We start from the raw sequence: 22,119 nt of genomic DNA on the forward strand, positions 1-22,119 counted from the left end.
AGCTGACTGACCATTTCTGTTCCCATGGGGCCCCAAACATGAGTTCTGGCCTTCTCCCTGGGTGGCAGGCTGATCTCGTGTCTCCCTGGGGACACTTCCCACAGACTCTATCCCAGTGTCCAGACCCTACACACATTTGCCCACACTGCTGGCTCTTATCATGTTTGTCGTGGAATGGTAGAGGCAGTGGTAGGCATTCATGTTCCCCGATCCCACCTGTTGCCTTCTCTGTCCACGTAATTGACTCTGGCTTGGCCCTGAGTTTACACTATGATGTGGGATGCTTGGGAGAAGCCGCTCTGGCCTGTTTTAACCCACTATCCCCATGCAAATTGGGCACCTGTTGTGCTGGGGAGTGGAAAGAGATGCCCTCAGTCACCAGCTTGTATGTTCCCTCAGGGTCTTTTGAACTCTTCAATAATTTCAATGGTACAGCTAAAGATGACTTTTCTGAATTTGACAACCTTCGAACTTCAAAAAAACCAGGTAGGTTAAAGATAGTTTCTATATAGCATTTAGACAGGCTTTCTCTGTGTAGCTTTGCCCCTTTCCTGAAACTCGCTTTGTAGACCAGGCTGGCCTCGAGCTCACAGAGACCCACCTGCCTCTGTCTCCCGAGTGCTGGAATTAAAGGAGTGTGCCACCACTGCCTGGCATTTTGTGTATTTGGTGAAAATCAGTCACCACCTGATTGATTTTAGAAGGAACAAGCTTTTCAGGGAGGGGGTGTGTGTGTGTGTGTGTGTGTGTGTGTGTGTGTGTGTGTCTGTCTGTCTGTCTGTCTGTCTGTCTGTCTGTCTGTGGTTCTTTCCTGTCATCTCATGTGAGCTTCCAGCAAATTCTGCTCTTTTCTGCCTCCTGTCTGCTGTTGGAATGCTGGGATTGTAGACTTGTGAGGCACTGCATCTGCCTCTTTTACTGGGCTCTGGTGATGGAACTCAGAGTCTCAGGCTTACACAACAGATGCTTTTACCTGTGGAGATATCTCACTGGCTCCTCAGTAGGCTGTTGCAGACATTTTACCTGTGGAGATATCTCACTGGCTCCTCAGTAGTCTGCTGCAGACATTTTACCTATGGAGATATCTCACTGGCTCAGTAGTCTGCTTGCATCTTACTGTCAAGAGTTCAGAAGGAAAATGTAGGAAATGAATGGAAACAAGGGTGTGTTTATGCTTTGCCGTGAACCTCCAATCATACCTTGATTTTTTTGAGGATTGTGCTATGTTTACTTGTGTGAATCTTGCTTTTCCATTTACCGTTTTTTAATTACATTTGGTTTATTTATTCATTTGTTTAATGCTCTGTGTGTGTACGTTGTTTACAATAGTTTTCACGTGGGATGAGAAGACAGCTTGCTTTGTCCTTGTCTTGCAGCCGAGTCAGGGGCCTCAGTCCCAGCCCAGGACAGCAGAACCACAAGCCCTGACCTCTTCGAGTCTCAGCCCCTGACTTCTGCCTCAAGCAAGCCTAGCAGTGCCCGGAAAACGCCTGAGTCCTTCCTGGGCCCCAATGCGGCTCTGGTGAACCTGGACTCACTGGTGACCAAGCCTGCTCCACCAGCCCAGTCCCTCAATCCCTTCCTGGCACCAGGTAGGCATGTGCTGAACTTCATCAGTGGCTGTAGTGTCCATGCTGGCCTCTGCCTCTTTCGCCCCTCTCAGGGACTGCTTCCTGGAGGAGAGCCTGGCGTAGAAGCTGTCTGGAAACTGTGCCTGCAGGGATGTTCTTCCTAGTGCTAGCTTTGGGTCTCGGAGGCCTTTGCTGCCCTCTGTCTATCCCATGTGTAGAAGCAACGCCATAGCGCTTCAGCATGAGCTACTCCTGGAGGCTGAAGGGCCCTTGTCATAGTGCCTGGCACAGCATTCTGCACAGCGTGTTCCAGGCCCTCACTGCCAGAGGACAGGTCCAATAACTTGACCCAGTACTTGGGGTCCCCATGGCCTTGCTCTGGACTCTGACCTCCAACCTTTTAGCCCATTTCTACCCTCTTGCATTCCCATGTGGACCGCACTCTTGGCTATACTGAGCTAAATAACAACCCTCCAGATTGAGCAGTCCCCTCTGCCTCCAGGCCGTGACACTCCCTACTCACTCTACTTGCACATCCCCCCTTTCCACATCCCTTCAGCTGAGTCTTCATCTAGTCCATACTTCTGCCCTTACTCTGCACAGATTCTTCAAGACTTAGACCTCCCAAGAGTGTCAACCCTGACCTGACTCTGTGTGTCACGGGCTGGAGGACTTTATTTCTCTGTCCCTACAGGTCCTGGCAGAGGAGTATGATATCTAGAAGCTGAGGTTTGGGGCCTGTGGGCAGAAACAGAATCTGGAATTTTAGGTTCCATCCTACCCTGAGGTCCTAATGGTTGAAGGCATGATATCTTTAGAGGAAAGTTGCCCTGTGAGTGGAGCTGGACAGGACTTGAGTCCTCAGATAATCTGGTGCCTGTTCCTGCCCAAGAGACTCTTCTCCCGAGTCCCAGAGTCCAAGAGCTGTGAGGGGCTCCTGAATTGTGGTGGGCCGTGCCTACAAACCTATTCTGGACTTTAGGGGCTATGGCTAGATTGAGGAAGTTTTGACAGATGTGGTGAACTCAGGGTCATTCTGGGCCTCACGGGTAGACCTGGATCTGCCATTCCTGATATGACTACAGATCACCTTTGTTTTCTGTGGACCTGGGGTCACATAACAGTCCTGGTAGAAGTGTACCGCAGAGTGGGTCAGAGTACAACAGCTTCTGCTTATCATGGTGGCTCACGCTGCCCCTTGATGAGCAGGCCATGTTGGTGAGTGGGGCCTAATGAGCTCAGAGACTTAGTGACAGCAGTGTCACGTATCCCGGAAAGACAGACGCACCAGTTATTTCACTGACAGAAGAGCCTTTGGTTGAGGGCTGTTTAGAGAGGCCGGGTGAGAGTAGGCCACCTGACTTCTCAGCAGCAGGCCCTTCCTTCTCAAGCCTTCTTCCTGGTGCCAGTGTGTACATTCTAGGATGCTGCATGGCCTTTCCCAGGCACTTGTAGCCACAATGGCAGACAGACTGAGGGAGCAGGGCAACTGACAGCAGCCTGGGTACCCACCCTTCAGAACTAGAGGACCCGAGCCTGTGTGCTCTTGGCTCTGCCTTGTTTAGCTCTATAGCCCTGGACAGGTCCTACACTCCACAGACATAGTCTTCTTGGCCTCAGCAATCTGTAAATGTTTGCCAGTGTCTCCTGTGGAGTCTATCCTACCGATCAGTGTTGGAGTGCCAGATGTGGAGGCGTGTGTGTGTGTGTGTATGTGTGTGTGTGTGTGTGTGTATGTGTGTGTGTGTTACACCTGTCCTGAGGGGGTCGTGCCTTCCAGTGACTCAGCTGTGTTCTCCTTGCTCTTTTATCAGGTGCTGCCACCCCAGCCCCTGTCAACCCCTTCCAGGTCAACCAGCCCCAGCCGCTGACACTGAACCAGCTTCGGGGGAGCCCTGTCCTTGGGAGCAGTGCATCTTTTGGATCTGGTCCAGGGGTGGAGCCTGTGGCCCCCGTGACCTCAGTAGCCCCACACTCAGCCTTGGGGGCCAGTGGCTCTTCATTGACCCCACTAGGCCCTACAGCAATGAAAATGGTAGGCAGTGTGGGCATTCCCCCGTCAGCAGCTCAGGCAACGGGCACAACCAACCCCTTCCTTCTCTAGTGCCCAGGCTGGGACTTGCCTGAGTGAACACCAGAGTGCCGAGCCCAAGGATGTCAAGTGGGGACTCGCTCTGATTTGTGTAGTGGCTGAGAACATGGCGGTAGGGGTGTTAGAGCTTCAGGTCCAGCTTCCTGGTGAAAGGGTGGTTGCTATAGTCCAGACCTTCAGGCTGGAGTACGGGTGGGATGGTCTCACTGTCCTAGCCGGCCCCGTTTCTCTTCCTAAGTGCTCAGCTCTGACTGTGCTCCACTGAGGTCTTGAACTAGGAGGTGTTACCAGTGTTGTCTAAGATTCTGGGATGCTGTCTCACCCAGGACTTGGGACAATCATATTGTGTGCCCCACCCCCAGTGATCCTCAGGGTGTGGACAAAGTGAAGCTCTAGCCCCACACCACACTGACCGTTGAGAAGTGGTTGTGCATATTTTATTTTCCTTTGACTCGTGGGAGTCCAAGGTAAACAGCACTAGTGTGGGCTTTGCGCTGACCAGAGCACAGCCTGCCCCGTGGCTCTGTGCTTGTGCACGTTTGCACATTTTGTTGAGTACAGTTTCATATTTGAGTTTGCAAAATTATCTAATAGTCTTTTTTTGGCTAATATTTTTATAATGTGGTTCTTATTTAACTGTCTAGTTTTGATAGAATTGACCAAGTCTGGCTGAATTAAGGTCTTGGCACGTATTATTTTAGTGGTCTAATTTCTCTTATTTATGGTCTTAACTGTAAGAAAACTTTAAAAGAAGAGATATTTGGATGACAAAAATATGCCTTATGGAAAACTAAGCAAATTCTTTATAGGAAAAAAATTCCAGAATTTGATTACACAAAAACCTTTTTATTAAAACAAAAACTTGCAACAGTAACAAAACCCTGCAGCCTCCAGTTGCCTTTCCCCTTCCTCAGCTCTTCTGATGAATTACCAAATCAGCTGACTCTTGAGCCTTTTCGCTTAGATCCTGAGAGGCTTTTTTACTAGTATATTGACATCTTAATGTTAAAGGGAAAACAGACAAGGCGTGAGTGTGACTCGCAGGTTTTATCAACTCCTCCCTCCCTCTCTTTGTACCTGGCATACAGGGATTGCCCGGAACTTCTGTTTACTGCACACCAGAGGTGCGGCTGGCTGCGCCATCATCATGCTCAGGTTAATGAGACTGTGTGAAAATGGGGGTGGCTGTGCACTTCTGGGCCCATGGGTCATCAAGGCTAGTCTCCAAGCTGAGTTAGGACAGGGCCTGACCCTGATGTGTCTGCCGCCAGCTCCAGCTCAGGCTGTTGACCAGGAAGTGATCCTATCTTACTTTGGAGATGAAAGAATCCTCACATGGCGTCGATTTTTAACAGACGCTCACTGATGCTATATTCCCTCCCAACCTTCCGAATCCTCACTCTACTCACTCTTAAGGAAAGTATTAAATCCTGAATTAGAGACCACTGACTTGACTTTTCTTCAGAGAAAGGACTGCCCCTTCTTGGTCCTAGCAGTTTGTGTGCTGGCTTTTCTGCCTTGTCTTGCAGTATGAACTTCTTACCTTCAACTCCAAGGGCACCCAACCACCTGCCAGCCCCTCTCTGCATCCAGAGAAAGTTTTGGTCCTCAGCACCCACATGGTTGACTCAGTGGTTCCTGCTTGAAGGAGGACTGCACTCAACGCCCCTCATGAGTCTGAGAGCCCACCTGCTGCTCCTAGGCCCCACACACCAAGGGCCCTTCCTAACTACCTACTTCTCCCAGGACTAGCGGCCTAGGGGGAGGCGTGGGCTCTGCTGCTCAGGAAGGCTGGTGACTGGTGACCTCCTGGAGAGGTGGAGACATTCGGGACGGGAGGTGGGCAGCGTTTCAGATGGCGCTTCCTTCCGATTGTACAGGCCAGGTCCAGCTCTGCCTGCTGGGGGCCAGTGATTCTGCTGTAGAAGATGAGGGCCCTTCCGACTGAGGCCCCGCCCCAGTAGCCCCTGAGTCCCTCCTCCCACAGCCACCCAGCGCACGTCCCTGTTGCCCACTGCACTGATCATGAAGGCACTGGCCACTGCTGTGTGTGTTGCACACGTGCCACCATGCCCTCCTGACGGACACCCTAGGGAAGTCATCCAGCTGTTTCTCAGTCCCAGGGCTGGTGGTTGGGTTTGGATTTGTGTTGACTGTTGATACTTATTTACTGTATAAATATAATTTATCATTTGTATCATGATGTGGTTTCTGGCTGTGTCCTTTCCCTATTCCTGGCTTTACCCATCCAATATGACAAGATGGCAGGGCTGGCTAGGGAAGCAGCTTGGTCTACAGTCAGGCCACCACTCTTACCTAGTGTCTGAGTCTCGGGTCTGCTGTTGGTGGACATTGCCATGGCCTGTCTGAAGGCTGTGCTGGGCAGATGGTGGCCCAAGTCCATTGCCCAGGTGGCTTTCAATTCTGAGGACAGTCCTCAGTATGTTTTCGTGGTTTCCCATTCCCTCCTGTCTTAGGTTACTTTTGCTGTGATGAAATACCATGACTAAAAAGCAACTTGGGGGTTGAAAGGGTTTATTTATATGCTTCCACATTAAACGAGAAAAAGAAATAAAAAGGAAAGGAAGGGCATGACTACTCCTAGGTATGGTGGAGGAGAAAGTTTATTGTAGACATGTGGGAGAGCATAGTCAGAGGCAGGGACATCTGGTCCAGTCCAGAGTGAACATGACCAGCCTGAGCTAGGCCATGTGTGTGTGGGGGGGGAGATGGGAGAGAAGGGGACCGGGTACAGCAGCCAGGCGCCCAAAGGTACAAGAGGAGGAAGGTGAACAAAATGTCTGGATTATGTAGGGAAGAGCCTCTGGGGGAAGGGCAGCCCAGCTTCTGGGCTGGAGAGTTCAGGGTGGAGGGCGGGATATGCTGCTATCCACACCTGTAACAGGTAGGAACTGAGGGATGCTGAGAGAACCAGGGGGCCTGGTCTGCTTTGATATGTTAAATAGGCAGCTCAGCCTTTTGTCCTGGGTTTGAAGCTTACACACACCAAGGTTCACCAATCTCACCCCCACCCCCCAGAGTTTCCCTGTGTAGCCCTGGCCATCCCGGAACTCACTCTGTAGACCAGGCTGACCTCAAAAGCAATCAGACCCGCCTGCCTCACCTCCCAGGTGCTGCTGGGATTGCCCAGTTTACACTGCTCATCATTAAAGGAAGTCCTAGCAGGAACCTGGAGCCGGCAGGAGCTAATGCAGAGCTCATAGAGGAGTACTGATTACTGGCTTACTCGGCCTGCTTTCTTATAGAACCCAGGACTGTCAGCCCAAGGATAGCACTACCCATGATGAGCTGGGCCCTCCCACATCTATCACTAAGAAAACAGGCCTGCCCACAGCCTAACTTTATGGAGGTGTCTCCCCCCCTCCCCCAGTTGAGGCCCCCTCCTCATAAGAGTCTCTTGTGTTTAATTGACATAAAACCAGCCAGCACACTTCCTTTCACATCTCTGCCCCAGAAATGCTGTGTCATGAGAAGCTTCAGGCTGTCAGATGGGCACAGATCCTCTGTGTCCCGCATAGTAGGAAACAGGCTCGGTTAGCAGGTTACCGGTTATTGTTACCTCTGGGCACCAAGGCCTGTCTTACCTCTCAGACCAAGAGCTTGCATGGGTCCTTCCCGTGTTCAGCCAAGAATGTAGGGTTTATGAGGGCGGCCTTCTCCAATGCGGCAGGCTCCCAGCAGTGCAGGAGGGTGGGGACACCGCTGTTGATGAGTAGTGTGGGAGGTACCGACTCCAGCACTGAGGCCCTGTGAGGCCTTCCAGCACAGGAACAGGCCTGGGATGGCCTCGAGCTCTGCAGGTGGCCCGTCCTGTGAGCAGCTGGGAGCCAGTTTTCTGCCTGCACATGGATATTGCCAGCTGGGACTTGTTCTGGATTCTGTGGTGGTGTGCTGGCTGGTTTTGAATCAACTTGACACAAGCTAGAGTCATTGGGAGATGAGGGAGCCTCAGTTGAGAAAATGCCTCCATAGGATTGGGCTTTAGGGCAGGCCTGTAGGGACATTTTCTTTTGGTGATCAATGGGGACCACCTTTGTGGGTGACGCCATCACTGGGCTGTTGGTCCTGGGTGCTATAACAAAGCAGACTGAACAAGCCAGTAAGCAGCACCCTTCCATGACCTCTGCCTCCAGGATCCTGCCAAGACATCTTTCAGTGGTGGACTGTGATGTGGAATTCTAAGCCAATAAACCCTTTCTCCCAACTTGCCTTTGGCCATGGTGTTTATTACAGTGGTAGAAAAACCTGACAGGCTGCTTCCCTCAGAACCTTAGCGGGCTTTTAGCTCTTTGCTTTTGCCGTGGACACATACCGCTTCTCACTCACCCCCCACCTCCAAGACAGGGTCTCTCTGTGTAACAGCCCTGACTGTCCTGGAACTCACTCTGTAGACCAGGTTGGCCTTGAACTCAGATCCGCCTGCCTCTGCCTCCCAAGTGCTGGGATTGAAGGCGTGCGCCATTGTATCCAGCTTCTCATTTGTTCTTCACCACACGACTAGGCTTTTATGGTTTAATTTTCAGTCTTAGAATTTGAGTTTAGAGTCCTCTTACTAATCCTTTTTTTTTTTTAATTATTTTTACTGTGTATGGACATTTTGTTTGAATGTATGTCTACACTACGTGCATGTCTGCTACCCTTGGGGGCCAGAAGATGGCGTTGGATCTCAAATTGCAGTTACTGACATCTGTGAGCCACCAGGACCGAATCCTGGTTTTCTAGAAGAGCACCCAGTGCTCTCTGCTGTCTCCCCAGTCCCTTCCTAATCTTATGATGCTAACTTTTTAGCTTTCTTTGTTCCTGTTCATTTCTGCTTTTGTAAACTGGCCTGTTCTTTCCCAGACTTCACTTTTCTGGCATATCCCCCACACCCCCAGAGCTGTTGGTTTGGCCCAGAACCTGCCTGAGCTCTGCCAGTGGCTCTCAGCTGCCCACTGTGTGCTTGCACTCTTCCTGCCTGCCACCCTGGTGGTAGTCTGTGCCATACAGTAGTTTCTGGGTTTTAATCACGGCATAAATTCATTCCTTGTAAGAGTTTCTGGGTAAAGAGTCTGCAGGAATAAGTTCCCTGCCTTCCTTCTGTTCAGGGTAGAACACAATAAAATTCCCCCACAAAATGCCCAACAGGGCTGTCCTTGCAGCACCCCTCCTGGCTGGAATCTTGACACCAGATTGTTCCCTCATCATGCTCCTGCCTTCAGTGTGGGCCTTCAAGGGCTTCATGGACAAGAGCAAGGAGGGTTAACGGTCAGGCTTCCTATCTGGTGAACAGCCTCTTAGCATTTTGTAAGCTTACCAGTGGGACACGAGAGGCCCAGGAGATGGAGTCTAATGGATTGACCATGACAAAGTGAACAATCTGGTCAGCAACCATGACAGTGAGTGGAGGATAAACCTGGGTTTCATGTCTCTTAATAGTCACATGTCGCTGGGTGGTGATGGTGCACACCTTTAATTCTAGCTTTTGGGAGGAAACGGCAGGCAGATCTCGAGTTCAAGGCCAGCCTGGTCTACAGAGCAAGTTGCAGGACAGCCAGGGCTACACAGTGAAACTGTCTCGGGGAGGAAAAAAAACACAAAAAGGTCTTATGGCTGGCACCCTCTCACATTTCAGACATGCTCCAGTCATTGGCCTCCAAAGTTCTCCACTGGATGCTTTCTCATCTTGACTGGCAGGCATGCCAGAGGCTCTTAGGTGATGGTACCTTTCTGTGCCTTGATTGGGGTTGGGGTATGCATTCATTGAAACTGTTCATACAGCACAGATGTGTATGCATCTTGTTGGATGTAAATGTTCACTTGAAAGATGAATAGTACAGAACTCTGGCGAATGATACGCATGCTGCAGTCCACAGCAGGTAATATGCTAAGCACTGGGTGGACTAGAGGAGAAGAAAGATTTCACCAATGTGAAAATGCAAATAAAGTCTCTGTCCTTAAGTGTCCTGAGTGGTTAGAACCCCACCAGGGCACCAAAATGTGAGGACAAGCAAATGCCCTGTATAAATGGCGAAGTATTTGCATAGTGTTTACCCCATGTACTCCTGTACCTTACTTCATCTCTAGAGGACTAGTAATACCAAACACAATGAAAAGGATACATGATTGTTAGGCTCAAGGGATGGGGACAAGAAGAGTCTGCACATGTCTGTAAATGTTTGTGACCCTGGAACCTTGGTTTGTGGAACCTGCAGACAGAATCCTGCCTGCAGGAAAAATGTCCACAATTTGTAGATGGTTTGTCTGTTACTCATTGTAAAGTCACTTCAATTGTCCTGTGTTTAAATAGCTTCATAGTGTTGGCGAAAGGGACATTTTCACACAAGAGGCAGCCCACTGTGTCAAAGCTTTTGGCAGATGAACCCATGGTGTCTGAGGCCAGAGATGGACTGGAAAGAGACAGAGCTTCTGAGGTGGGAAAGGCCAGGTGGCATGGGTGTTGGGCAAAGGACCTGCAGTGAAGTAGGGTGAGATGCAGAGGGACATAAGGGGCTCCTGAACCAAGAGCTTGGTGAGCTCGAGGAAGGAAGAGACTGTTCCTTGTGAATGTGACATTGGGGAAAGAGTGCAGTGGTATGGCCTCTGGAAGGAAGCATCTCCAGGGGAAGGGGAGGCACTTGAGATGGGAGGTATGGGTGTGCTGATGGTCTAAAGATAGGGTGGGCGTGAGGGAGTAGCATGAGGAACACAGAGGAACTATGGGCAGAGTGAGGCACCCAGGATATGATGGTGAATGAAAAGATCACTATGGCGGGTGAGATTCTGTTGAGCTAGTATGAAGAAAGGAACACACAGAGGTGGAGTGTTTACAAATGACAGCCATGAGTGCTAATGGCAGAAAGGACTGGGGCTGCAGGAGGTCTTGGATGGCAAACAGAAGACCACATAAGGGAGGTACTGGTCTAAGAGGTGCTTGGGTGATGCAGTTGCTGCAACTGTGCATGGGGTGCAGATGTCAACATCACTGCAGGTGTGCAGGCCTGAAGAGGTTATCCACAGGAACAGCTGAAGACTGAGTGTCAAGAGCAAGCTCTCTGCTGATGCCAGCAATTGTGGTGTGGTTTGATGGCTTAGGCCTCAGAAAGCAGTCTGGAAGTGTCGATCGGCAAAGAAACAAACTGGAAAACTGATGTGGGCCCTCTAGGAGGAAAGGCTGGAGCTGCAAAGAGACAGGGCAGCTTCAGAAGGCAAGAGGAGCTTGCCATTCAGGGAATTTTGCTGACCGATCAAAAGTTCCAAAAGCCGGGGGGGGTGGGGGTGGGGTGTAAAAGGCAGCTTGGCCCAGGGATCTCTCAGAGTGTCCCAGTAGCTCAGGCATGTGCAGCAGTGTGGCTGGTGGTTTGAAGACTTGAAGGCCTTGGTCAGCTTGTCTGCTGGGCAGAGGAGGCTAGATGCAGCTGCCTCAGTCCACGCTAGGTCATGTGCCACCAACAACCATGCATGGGGAAACTGGCGGCCCAACTGCTCTCCCACAGATACCAGGGTGCTGGGCTGTGGGGCTTACCAGAAAGTTGCACTGTTGGCAAAGCCTCCTGCCTGCCGTGTTTCTTGCCTATCCTCAGGCTCCTAGCAGCACACTAGAGGTGTAGGGTGGGAATGGGGTAGGAATGGAAGCTGGAAGGCAGGTGCATCCCAGGACACTTCTTGCAGATTATGCTGACAATATGGTAGGCAGTCATACTAGTCAGCCACGAAGCAAGTGACTTTAACATCCTGATGTGGAAGAAGACAAGTTTTAGAGATGAGTACTGAGGACCTTGAAAGGGTCTCAGCTCTGAACAAGTTGGTTAGCAATCCTGGGGAGCCTAACTCCCCACTCCACTCCAGCCTGGCACCCTTCTGGGGCATGTCCTGGGAGGCTGAGCCCCAGGCCTGTTCCTGTTGGGGAGGTACTAACAAAGCAAGAAATCCAGGCCCCAGAATTTCTGAAAAAATGTGATGCTTTATTATAGAAAACTGTCTTCAGCTCTCCACTTCCCAGCCGGGCTGCTTGAGTCCTTGATTGTGTGTGGGCTGTGAGGCACCTGGGCCATAGTGGTGGCGGAAAGGCTGATGCTTTCATTGTAGGTTACTCTGTGACAGGCTGGGACCCAGGACTCCTTGTGTGTCCACAGGCCCAGTGTCATAGCCCAGCTTCTTCATGTCCTTGGTCACCACATTGAAGAGGAGGGTGACAAAGCCCTGAGAGCGGACACGGGTCACTGGAGACATGAGGTGAGCATTAGGGGAGGTTTGTCAGGGACAGACACAGCAAACCACCTGCTGAAGCCTGTGTAGGTGGTGTTCTAGAAAATTCTTTGGGTGGCTTGTAGATCACCAAGTCCCAGATGTCTGGCAGCTCCCTAGCCTCCACCCATCTGTTTGCTGGGCTCCTGGGGGTTGGGGGCCCACCTCTTCCCTTCAACTGGGGTTGGGAGTATCAGCTTTACCTTCCCGGCCTTCACCCTGGGCCACCACCTTGGGGTCTGTGTACTCAGGCCGCCGTCCCATGAACCAGCTGAGGACATAGGAAAACACCAGTGAGGAGCACTCCTCCTGCTATCCCTCCTCCTGTCTGTCTGATAGGCCAGGTAAGGTGCCGGAGATGTCCCGTCTGGGTCTGTGGCCAACAGTCCCAGCAGCTGCCAGGTGCTCCAAGCCGTGTCCAGCCAAGGCTTTTGTGGGTTTGTATCACCAAGTACAACCTGAACCCATGGAAACCACCCCTCACCCTCACCCCAAGGAACAGATGGGTCAGGAGAAGAGAAGCAAGAAGGCAATGTGACCTTTAAGCCGCCTCAGGAGGGAGAACCCAAATTCAAGTGCCAGATTCAGCTCCCCAAACTTTGCCTCCTTGGTATGGGATCCAAAACAAGCCACACCCTGTCACTGAACCTGTTTGTCTACTGTAAAAGGTAATAGCACCTACCTCATGGGACTATATGAAGAAGGTACCCTGCCAGCTGCCACATAACATTACCCTTTCTAAGGAGACTCTGGCCCTGCAAGGCTCTGGGTAACAGGTCATCTGACTTTTAAAGTCTCACCTAGCTAAGGGTACTGTTCAGCCCCCAGGCTCTGGCTGGCAAACTCAGAAGCACTTCCTACAAATGTCCTGTGACTTATAGGCCACAATCGCACGGCACCCTAACTTCAGATCTTGGGCTCCACCCAGGGCTCTAAGGCACATGGACAGGATGTACAGGCCCAGCCAGCATCTCGCTGGAAACCATAGGCTTGGGGCAGACAGGATTAGCCTAAGCACAGAACCCAGGACCAACTCGGACTTTGTGGAACAACTCCATCAGCATTCCTATTTGCCTGCAGCGGTGGGACTTTGTCTTTTCCCTGGGCAGTTTGTGGCAGGCTCAAAAGGTAACGATAACTACACATCCACCACCCATAACTATGCTGAGGGCATGACTGGATCCTTGGGCTCCCAGGCTAGACCTCAGCTGCCCCATTGGACTGCTGGGCAGGAGGTCCTGAGGGAACAACCATGAGGAGTGCTGTTCAGACAACCTAAGGTGGGGGATAGGGAAACCAGGGTCCCCGCAGTTGTGCATTCCAAAAGAAACTGGACGTGTGTGTGTGTGTGTGTGTGTGTGTGTGTGTGTGTGTGTGTGTGCACCTGTGCCTCTTCCTGTCTCCCCATCATAGAGCAAAGCTCTGGCTGTATTCACCTCAGCACTGAGGCGTCTCAGAGAGTGAGGCCTGGCAGTAAAGGCACCCTCAGCATGCCTCCAGCTGTCTTCTAATCGACAGGTGGTTTTCTCATGAGAAGAGACAGGCAAGTTCGGGGAGCGTGCTCCAGGCAAGGGCTGACGCAGGGCAGAACCTGTGGGCTCAGAAAGCCAAGGCCAGGCAAATGGGAAGCGAGAAAGAGGCCACTGGCACCCTGGCTCCTAGATGCAAGAGGGTGTGCCAGGCAGCTCCCAGCAGCGACACCACCCTAAGGGCTCTGCAAAGACTAAGGTGGAGAGGCCACAACGGGTCGAGTAACAGCTCTAGGGATACTGGGTAAGGACTGACGACACCGAGAACGTGGCTATCTGTGAAGAGGGTCTATGGAGGAGGTACCAGGATGCTGCAAAGTGGGAATTATCCTGGGTCATCCAGGTATGCATAGGCAAGGTGCAGTCAGCGCTAAGTCTGTCCTACAGCCCAGAACCTTTCTTCAGCCCTCTCAAAACTGGGGTCCAGGCTCCCTTCTCCACATCCTCTCTACCTGATACTAGCTTGCAAGGGGATGCTCATTGGCTGCTCCCTGGGAACCTAGGGGCCCTTCACTTCCCTTTCATCCCTGTCAACATGCTGGGGAGCAGAGGTGGCATGCAGCTAAGCTGGGCTAGCAGATCCCTCCAACTCCTATTTGGATGTGGCAGAGACCTCCCCTTTGGGCCATCTCCAAGATTTCTGTCCTGTCCTCTGGGACCTTCTCACTGCCTCCTCCCTACACCCCTGCCCCCCAACTCTCTTCACACTTGCTGGCAGCAGCATCTTTCTGGCTGCTCCTAACTCATGTTTTCCTCAAGAGAGCAAGAGCTCTTAGTGCCTGGTGTGTAGAACATGCTCCCAAGATGCTTCACGGCTGCTGCTTGACTCCCCGAGGTACCATGTGGAAAGCATTTAGTACATGCTCATAATATTGGGTCACTGTGGCTGTCATAAGGAGTTTGCCTCTTGCTGCTGCAGCCAGACAAACAGCGTTTCCATGTGACAGGCTCAAAGGGCACAGCAGAAAGCCTCGCAGACTTAAGCTGCCAGAAAGTGGTCCAAGGAAGCCCGAGGACTCAGCAGTGTTCCTGTCTGCATACCTGTTTCCAGCTGTCTCTAGGTGCAGCCACGTGAAGACCTGTGTGGTTCCCAGGTCTCGGGAGGGTGGGAGGTGCTGGCCTGTTAGTTACCCATTAGATCAGGAGGCAGCAAGGCTGCAGACAGAAGGACCCACCTTGTGAACTTCTGCAGCGTAGATGTGGACTCCGGCACAAACATGGGGATGGTCCTCTTGTGCCTGAAACAAACGTTTTTCACACAGAGATGTACTGAGGAACAGTACTGGCCCTGTGGAAACCTTTACAGGCCAGGGTGCAAACCTGTACAGATGAAGGTGTGGCTTTTCTGTCTACACCCACTTCCATTCCTCTCCAGGAGCATGAGTCTCTTACGTAGGTGTGTCTCTTCCAAGGTGCAGACTATACCCAGGTCACCCTGGGCCCTGAATATATTTGCCCACGTCCAAGGAAGGAGCAATGGCCAGAAAGCCTGCTGTCTAAAAGTGCTGTCCCCAGGGTTTGCCTACCTCGTAAGAGGCAGACCGCAGGCCAGAGACTGGGTCAGAGTGGGCACCTACCGTCCAGGAGAGAAGGGTACATGCACCGCTCCGTAGCCTCGGACCACATCGTTCCCAAACACGTCTGGTCCATACACACTGAGCACGATCTGTGGCCCTTTGAAGGACAAGGTTGGCATGTGGGGAAAGAAGGGATGGTGTGCAGTACATGGTGTGCCCAGCTGAGGTCTGGAGCAGGGACTCACAGGATGATGGCCGAAGCCCTGGGAATCCTGTCCACACCAGGGTTTCTGTCCCCTGTTGGTACCCTGGGAGTGCTCTCCATACCTCTGCTCTAGCTGGAGAGACAGAGCCAAGACATTTAGTAGACACAGGAAGTCCTTTGGAGGCTCTGTGCCAACCTGGGCCCCTGCTTTCTTCTTCTCTGGTGGATATGGTCTCTCTAATCTATGACACCCTGTGGGAGGGGCCTGTCCTGAGGGTTCTGAGAGCAGTCAGGAAAATCATGGCCTTCCAGGTATTTTTCCTTAACATACTGATGTTTGCATATGCTTCCAGATCACATCCAGTCAGGCCCGCCAGGCCTCCACCTCCTTAGTGTCTGACCTCTGGGTGTGACTGACAGATCTACTACTGTCTGCTGCAACTCCAGATGACAGGTGAGGCCTGGAAGCTGGCTCTGTGGTTACTGCTGAATGGCCTCAGTCAAGTTTCTCAACATTTTTGCCCTCAGCTTTCTTGTGTCTAAAAGCATTGGAATAGTACCAAACACAAGAGGTGCTCAGTAAAGGTTAATGAAATCTGCCCTTCCCACTACTACTCTGCCACCAAAAGCAACCTGTGAGTCATTCAGATAGTTCCTATATGGTGGTTTGTTCAATCTCAACACTACCTGATCACTACAGATCACTCACATAGAGGCTCTTGACACACGTGTACTCACCTCTGAGCACACTCGTGTGTGTGTGTGTGTGTGTGTGTGTGTGTGTGTGTGTGTGTGTGTGTGTGCGCTCAGGAAGGACTCACACAGACAGGCAGGTCTCTGTTCAGTTCTACAGCCCTACATTACACTCCTCTGCACGGGTGCTTCCCCAGTAGTGCTCTCTGAACTGCCACCACACTCCACACTTGCCAACCTTGGCAGACCAGGGTCAGCCTGGCCTGGCCACCCTCTGCGGCTTTGCTAGCTTTGCGAGGGCTCAGAATTAGAAGGGTGGCTGTGGGATGAGGGGAAGGCTTTGTACAGAGCATGAACAAAGGCTCAGAAGGTCCCAAGCAACCGGCACAGGATGAGCAGGTGCTGCAGCTGACTGCAGCACTATGCAGTGGGAAGTTGAGCAGCTCGGGGTCAGACCCTCCAGCCAGGTGGCTGCAGCCCTGCACACCAGCTTCTGTGTGCAGATGGCGGTCAACAGAACAGGCAGATGCTGAGCACGTCAAAGGCTGGGGCAAACACCAAGACACTGGCAGTGTCCCTCTGAAGAAGGAGAGTGGGGGAGGTGCAGCAGCGGATCCCCCCTCCCATCATGGCCCGCAGACTCACAGCCATAGGGGTTGGTACTTTTAAAGGTGACATCGATGGGGAAGTTCCACACCAGTGCTTGTCGTACATCTTGGCTCTTGGATGCTATCTGTGAGATGCCCTCCTCCAGACCCTGTATAGACAGAGACAGCTGGTCTGAGCTCCAGGTACTCATGCCCCTTCCACTTACGTGGGCAGGTTAGGAAGGCCATTTGAGTTCTTTCCGTGTGGCTTGTACCCACCCTTCTTTTACTAACTTTTTTTTTCTTTTTGGTTTTTTGAGACAGGGTTTCTCTGTGTAGTTTTGGAGACTGTCCTGGAACTCACTTGGTAGCCCAGGCTGGCCTCGAACTCACAGAGATCCGCCTACCTCTGCCTCCCAAGCGCTGGGATTAAAGGCGTGCGCCACCGCCGCCCAGCCCCACCCTTCTTTTAGGTATTTACCCCAAAGTGCCTTGGTCTAGACTCCGCCCTCCCATTATCTGTGTACTCCTGATGCCCTGCCCTCCTCAGTCCACCCATCTTTGATGACAGACTAGAGCATGTCCGACTCACTGTGTTGGTCTCTGCTCTACGGAGGTGGGGACTTCTGTCAGGCATTGGTCACTCCCAGAGGACTCCGTAATAATTATTAAGACATGAAAGTGCTGACTCAGGGGGTAAAGGCACTTGCTGCACAAGCCTGACAACCCAAGTTCCATCCCCAGAACCGTCAAAAATCAAACAGATGAACAACCCTGGTGTGGTGGTGTGAGCGGGGAGGCGGAGACAGCAGAATGTCAGATGCTCTTGGACTGTGGAGCTTGGAGTATGAAACACAGCAGCAAGGAAAAGACAGTCTCTGCCTTATAACAAGATGGGGGGGGGGGGTGAGAACCAGCTCCAGAAAAGGTGTCCGCTGTCCCCAACATATCTAGCATGTGTGTGCATGTACTTGTACACACAAAATAAAATCATTTTAAAAATTCATTTCATAGCCGGGCGGTTGTGGCACATGCCTTTAATCCCAGCACTTGGGAAGTAGAGGCAGAGACAGTTGGAACTGCATGAGTTTGAGGCCAGCCTGGTCTACAGAGCAAGTTCCAGGACAATCAGAGCTACACAAAGAAACCCTGTCTCAACGCCACCCTCCCCCCTTTTCATTTTATTGTGTTTTGCCTGCATGCATGTCTGTGTACTATATGTGTGCCTGGTGTCTATGGAGGCCAGAAGAGGGCATCAGATCCCCTGGGACTGGAGTTACAGATGGTTGTGAGCCACCGTTTGTGTGCTGGGTGTCATTGGGGTCATCTGCAAGAGTATGCAGTCAACTGCTTAGTCATCTCTCTGGCCCCAAGGGTAGCTCACAACCACCTGTAACTCCAGCTCCAGGGGATCTGACCTCTGGCCTTCACAGTCACTTGCATTCACAGCCATACAGAGATACACATCCACATAATTTAAAATAAATCCCTAATAAATAGAGGCATCTTTTAAAAAATATAAATATCATAAGAGAAAAAAGAAAAAAGTATTAACATGTCTGTGCTACTCAGAAGAAACTCAGGCTCAAAGAAGTTGGGCTTCTATGTTACTTATTTTTTTCCATTTGTTTGGGTCTTATATATGTAGCCCAGGTTAACCTTGAACTCCCAGAGATGCTCCTGCCTCAGCCTTCTGTGCTGAATTACAGGCATATGTCACCATGTTTGGCTAGCTTTCACTTTTTAAACTGCTGTGAGGTTTAAGTATGTGAGGTGCTAACAAAGCATGGTGTGGTGGTGCTCTGTACCACAGCCCCTTCCCGTGGTGAAAGACTGCCCTCCAAACCTTGACAGGAGATCCTTCATTTTGTCCTGGCTTCTGGGTGTTCTCCACTGTCTGAGGAAAGGCCAGATTTTGGGGGGCGGGGGTAGGGGTTACTGGCTGATGGTGTTTACAGCCACTGGCGGGCAGTTTTCCAGGACTGCCAGCTTATGCTGCCACTTGTCCCTCTTGGCTGCCACCAACACACACTCCAGGGATGCATCAGTGAACCCAGTGGTGGCTGTATTCTGTAGCTTTACCAGGAGCAAACTCATGTTTGGGTCCTCTCTGACCTTAGGGTCCACCTCTTGGGTCTGGAATAGAAGGCTATGACAGGTACCTCAGGAATCACTAAAGCTCTAAGCAGGGGAGGCCCACGGGTCAAACTCACCGCTGTGGGGGCCCAGTCCTGGCCGTACACGAAGCAGTACTTGCAGTAGAGGTCGTCATATTCTGGAAACTGAGAGAAAAGCATGCAGGATTCGGTTTAGGGAACGCAAACTGAGCCCACACATGAGCTAGGCAGGTGCAGTGGGTAGGAATTAGGAACATGAGGCACCTGGGATGGAGGGCATGAATTTCAGCAGGGGCAGGGGACAGAAATGAGGAAGTCGGGGTTAGTCCCAGACTGCCAATGCTTATAGGCTGTTTTGCTCAGGGTCTGCTTTCTGTCTGTCTTTCTCAGTCCATCGTCTGGCAAACCCCTTGCTCATCCTTCAGAATTCACCGTCGGGGAGCCTGTTCTTAACTCCTTAGCTGGTTAAGGATCACTGCTTGCCTCCTTTCACCCTCTGCATTCCCACATCCGGGTACTCAATGTTTACGTCTGACAACCCTGTGTGACTGAGGAAGGAACAGGTTTTATGCCTCTGTGTGTCCCCAGTGCTGGGCACAAATTAGATCTACAGGAAACATGCTGACGCGAAACCCAGGAAGCTACAGTTCTATGGTTAGAACTGAGAGCCTGGGAGAAGGGAGGACCCAGAGCAGAAACCGAAGGGAGGTGGCTAGAGTACTCAGCCCAGCTGGGCATCCTTCTGTTGGATAAAGAAAAACGGGAGAGCCGGGCGGTGGTGGCGCACGCCTTTAATCCCAGCACTCAGGAGGCAGAGCCAGGCGGATCTCTGTGAGTTCGAGGCCAGCCTGGGCTACCAAGTGAGTTCCAGGAAAGGCACAAAGCTACACAGAGAAACCCTGTCTCGAAAAACCAAAAAAAAAAAAAAAAAAAAAACGGGAGGACGTAGTACCTGATGAATCAGGAAGGCAGGAACACCTACGGAACCTCGGGCCTGGCAGAACGTAAACCATCTAGCCAAACCTCAGAATAAGTAAGAATACGAGTATTTTCAACAAGCAGCCCAGAAAAATAATGGTGGCAAAGTTCTGACTATTTGTCAGGTAGATCTGGGTTCGAATCCCACTTGGCCACTGCCTTCTGGTAAGTTTTCCTCGCTGTTAAGTAGATAAGCTGAGCCTTCCTTCACTCCGATTAGTCCCAGCCCATCACTCCACCAAGTAGACAGGATCCAAGCTGGAGGCCATAGTGTGACTTTGGTACCATCTCAAAGGTCTGTTTTCATGCCTGCTTGTCCGGGCCCAGCAACCTGGCGCCAAGGTTTTCAAACGCTGATTCTCCTTTCCAACTAATTGAGAGGCTCAGAGCAATGGCTTGGCTCTCTGGGAGCTGAGGGAGGAATCTGGGGAGGGGAACGGGCCGGCCCTGGGCAGGGTCCACGGCAGCTCACCTGGGCGCTCTCTACCTGCCCGTTGACCATGAGCAGGAAGACGCTGGGACTCGCTGCAGCCATCCTACGCACCGCTGGGCCGGGAGACCCGCGCAGGCCGCGCGCCCTGCCGTTGCCAGGAGACTCCCGGGTTGCCTTGGAAACAGATGGCAAGCCATCTGGGACAAATTTCTCAGCGGTGCCGATTTCGTTCAAGAACTAGAGTGCGCAGGCGCAGTATTCTTGGAGGCCATAAAGACGGTCTTCTGTTCCAGTCGTGTGAAATTAACCTCCAAGGTTGGATCCTCAGACCCGCGGTAACTGTAACTACACTAGCCTGGCCATGTTTGAAGAGAACTGGGTGATGAGAAGCCGCTGCCGGACTCAGACCCGCGGAAAGTCACGTGCTAGAGTTACCTCTGGCCAGAAGGTGTCGCTGTGGCCGCACGAGGCGGCGGCGGTCGGAGGGCCGGAGGCACTGAGTGGTCCAGCAGGCATCGCTTTGCGCCCTGCCCCAGGTGAAGGGTATGCCCTTCAGGTCTTTGAGGCTCTTGTCCTTGAAACCCCTAGAATCCTCCAGTCCAAGCTCCCGCCCCATGTGAAACTAGGGCCCACGGAGAGGCAGCGATCCACGTACCTGTCACCCATTTTTGGAGAATCACTGGCTGCTCAGGGTCCCAAGCTGGGTCCCAAGCCACCAACCAGCATCCTACCCAGTAGACGCAGCTGTCATCCCTTGGCTCCAACCGGACTCTCATCACTGTCCAATCCAAGGTGGCTTAATGCTAGCCTCTGCCTCTAGATCCCCAAGTGCCTGGCCTTATTGGCAAGGCCATGGTAAACACTTGGGAACTACGTCTTGAATGAATAATTGAATGTATCTCCGTTTCTGGAGGAAGAAACTGAAATTCAGACCCAGGGGGGTAATTTGGCCATATTCATTGCAGTAATTTAGGCTTCACATGCAGAATTTCACAAGGAAACATTAGAGACTACATTAAGTATTGGAGAGCCTGGACACAAAGGTGTACACTTGAGGGAGCTCAGTCTGTGGAGTCCAGGTCATCACATCAGCTGCCAACTGGGAAGTCAGTCGAGTGTTCCCACAGCCACTTGTGTGGAAGAGGGAAGCTGTGCGGTCATAGCCTCCCAGGTGGGCCAGTGTACTATATATATTACATTATATTATATATATATATATAATGTAATATATATATATTACATTATATATATATAATATGTATATACCTTTAACGTAGAGCCAAGTCACATAAGCAGAGCCTCTAGGCACCGCTCCCCTAGGTAGTGGCTGCCACTTGCTGGTCTCAACTGGAAGAGTTGGAACGTTACAACTTGATTGAGCCATGATCTGAGAAGGGGCACTCTTAAACCCTGAATTATTCATTAGTTAAGGCTTTTGCGTTCTAAACCAAAAGGATGAGAAATCTGAGGCTAGTTTTTGTCGACTTTGCACAAGTTATAGTCGTCTGAGAGGAGGGAACCTCTATTGAGAAAATGCCTCCATAAGATCTGGCTGTAGGCAAGCCTGTCCAGCATTTTCTGAACTAGTGATTGATGGGGGAGGGCCCAGCCCATTGTGGGTGGGACCACTGCTGCCGGTGATTCTGAGTGATACAAGAAAGAAGACTGAGTAAGTCTGAGGAGCAAGCCAGTAAGCAGAACTTCTCCGTGGCCTCCGCAACAGCTCCTACTTCCAGATTCTTGCCCTGTTTGAGTTCCTGTCTTGACTTCCTTTGATGATGAACCATGATATGGAAGTGTAAGCCAAATAAACTCTTTCTTCCTTAACTTGTCTGGTCATGGTGTTTCATCACAGCAGTAAAAACCCTAACTAAGACAAGTTGGTACCAGTTAGTGGGGGTATTGCTGTGACTGACATGACTGTGTTATTTTGGGGAGGATTGTGGAAGGACCTTGGAACTTGGGCTAGAAAAGCCATTGAGTGTTGAGAGGTCAGTGAGCTGTTCTGTAGGAATTTGGTGGTAGATAAGAATGTTGAGAGCACTGGGCAGTGGTGGCGCATGCCTTTACTTTAGTCTCAGCACTCAGGAGGCAGAGGCAGGTGAATATCTGAGTTGGATGCTAGCCTGGTCTACAGAGTGAGTTCCAAG

The 22,119-nt window shown here is 51.4% G+C and overlaps 2 protein-coding genes across 14 annotated transcripts in view; one reads left to right on the forward strand and one right to left on the reverse strand.

Annotated features, from left to right (window-relative positions):
• The window catches only part of Epn2 (epsin 2), a 66,796-nt gene extending 60,930 nt beyond the window's left edge, over positions 1-5,866 (forward strand). For 6 of the 11 annotated variants that reach the window (XM_052757190.1, XM_052757194.1, XM_052757196.1 and 3 more), the window contains 4 exons: positions 400-486; positions 1,377-1,592; positions 3,386-3,606; positions 4,752-5,866. In XM_052757190.1, the coding sequence (XP_052613150.1) occupies positions 400-486; positions 1,377-1,592; positions 3,386-3,606; positions 4,752-4,823 (596 nt within the window). In that variant the 3' untranslated portion in view covers positions 4,824-5,866. Of the gene's footprint in view, positions 1-399; positions 487-1,376; positions 1,593-3,385 lie in introns of all 11 variants that reach the window. The other 5 variants (XM_052757193.1, XM_052757195.1, XM_052757197.1 and 2 more) reach the window with 2 other exon arrangements.
• Positions 5,867-11,603: 5,737 nt separating this feature from the next.
• B9d1 (B9 domain containing 1) lies at positions 11,604-21,051 on the reverse strand. 3 transcript variants are annotated; one of them, XM_052757201.1, is made up of 7 exons: positions 20,009-20,399; positions 18,655-18,723; positions 16,500-16,611; positions 15,017-15,113; positions 14,615-14,677; positions 12,114-12,181; positions 11,604-11,885 (listed from the first exon to the last, which is right to left on the reverse strand). In XM_052757201.1, exons 1-7 carry the CDS (start codon positions 20,069-20,071, stop codon positions 11,743-11,745), a joined length of 615 nt encoding a protein of 204 aa, XP_052613161.1. In that variant the 5' UTR covers positions 20,072-20,399; the 3' UTR covers positions 11,604-11,742. The 3 variants fall into 3 exon arrangements, 2 of the variants coding, with proteins under 2 accessions (XP_052613161.1, XP_052613162.1); XR_008222305.1 differs by having other exon boundaries at positions 11,844-11,885; positions 13,347-14,677; positions 20,009-21,051; XM_052757202.1 differs by lacking the exon at positions 15,017-15,113 and having other exon boundaries at positions 11,771-11,885; positions 20,009-21,051.
• Between the last annotated feature and the right edge of the window lie 1,068 nt (positions 21,052-22,119).

Source organism: Peromyscus californicus, unplaced genomic scaffold (assembly GCF_007827085.1).
Source record: "Peromyscus californicus insignis strain IS unplaced genomic scaffold, ASM782708v3 Scaffold_3__1_contigs__length_106647218, whole genome shotgun sequence".
NCBI lineage: Eukaryota > Metazoa > Chordata > Mammalia > Rodentia > Cricetidae > Peromyscus > Peromyscus californicus.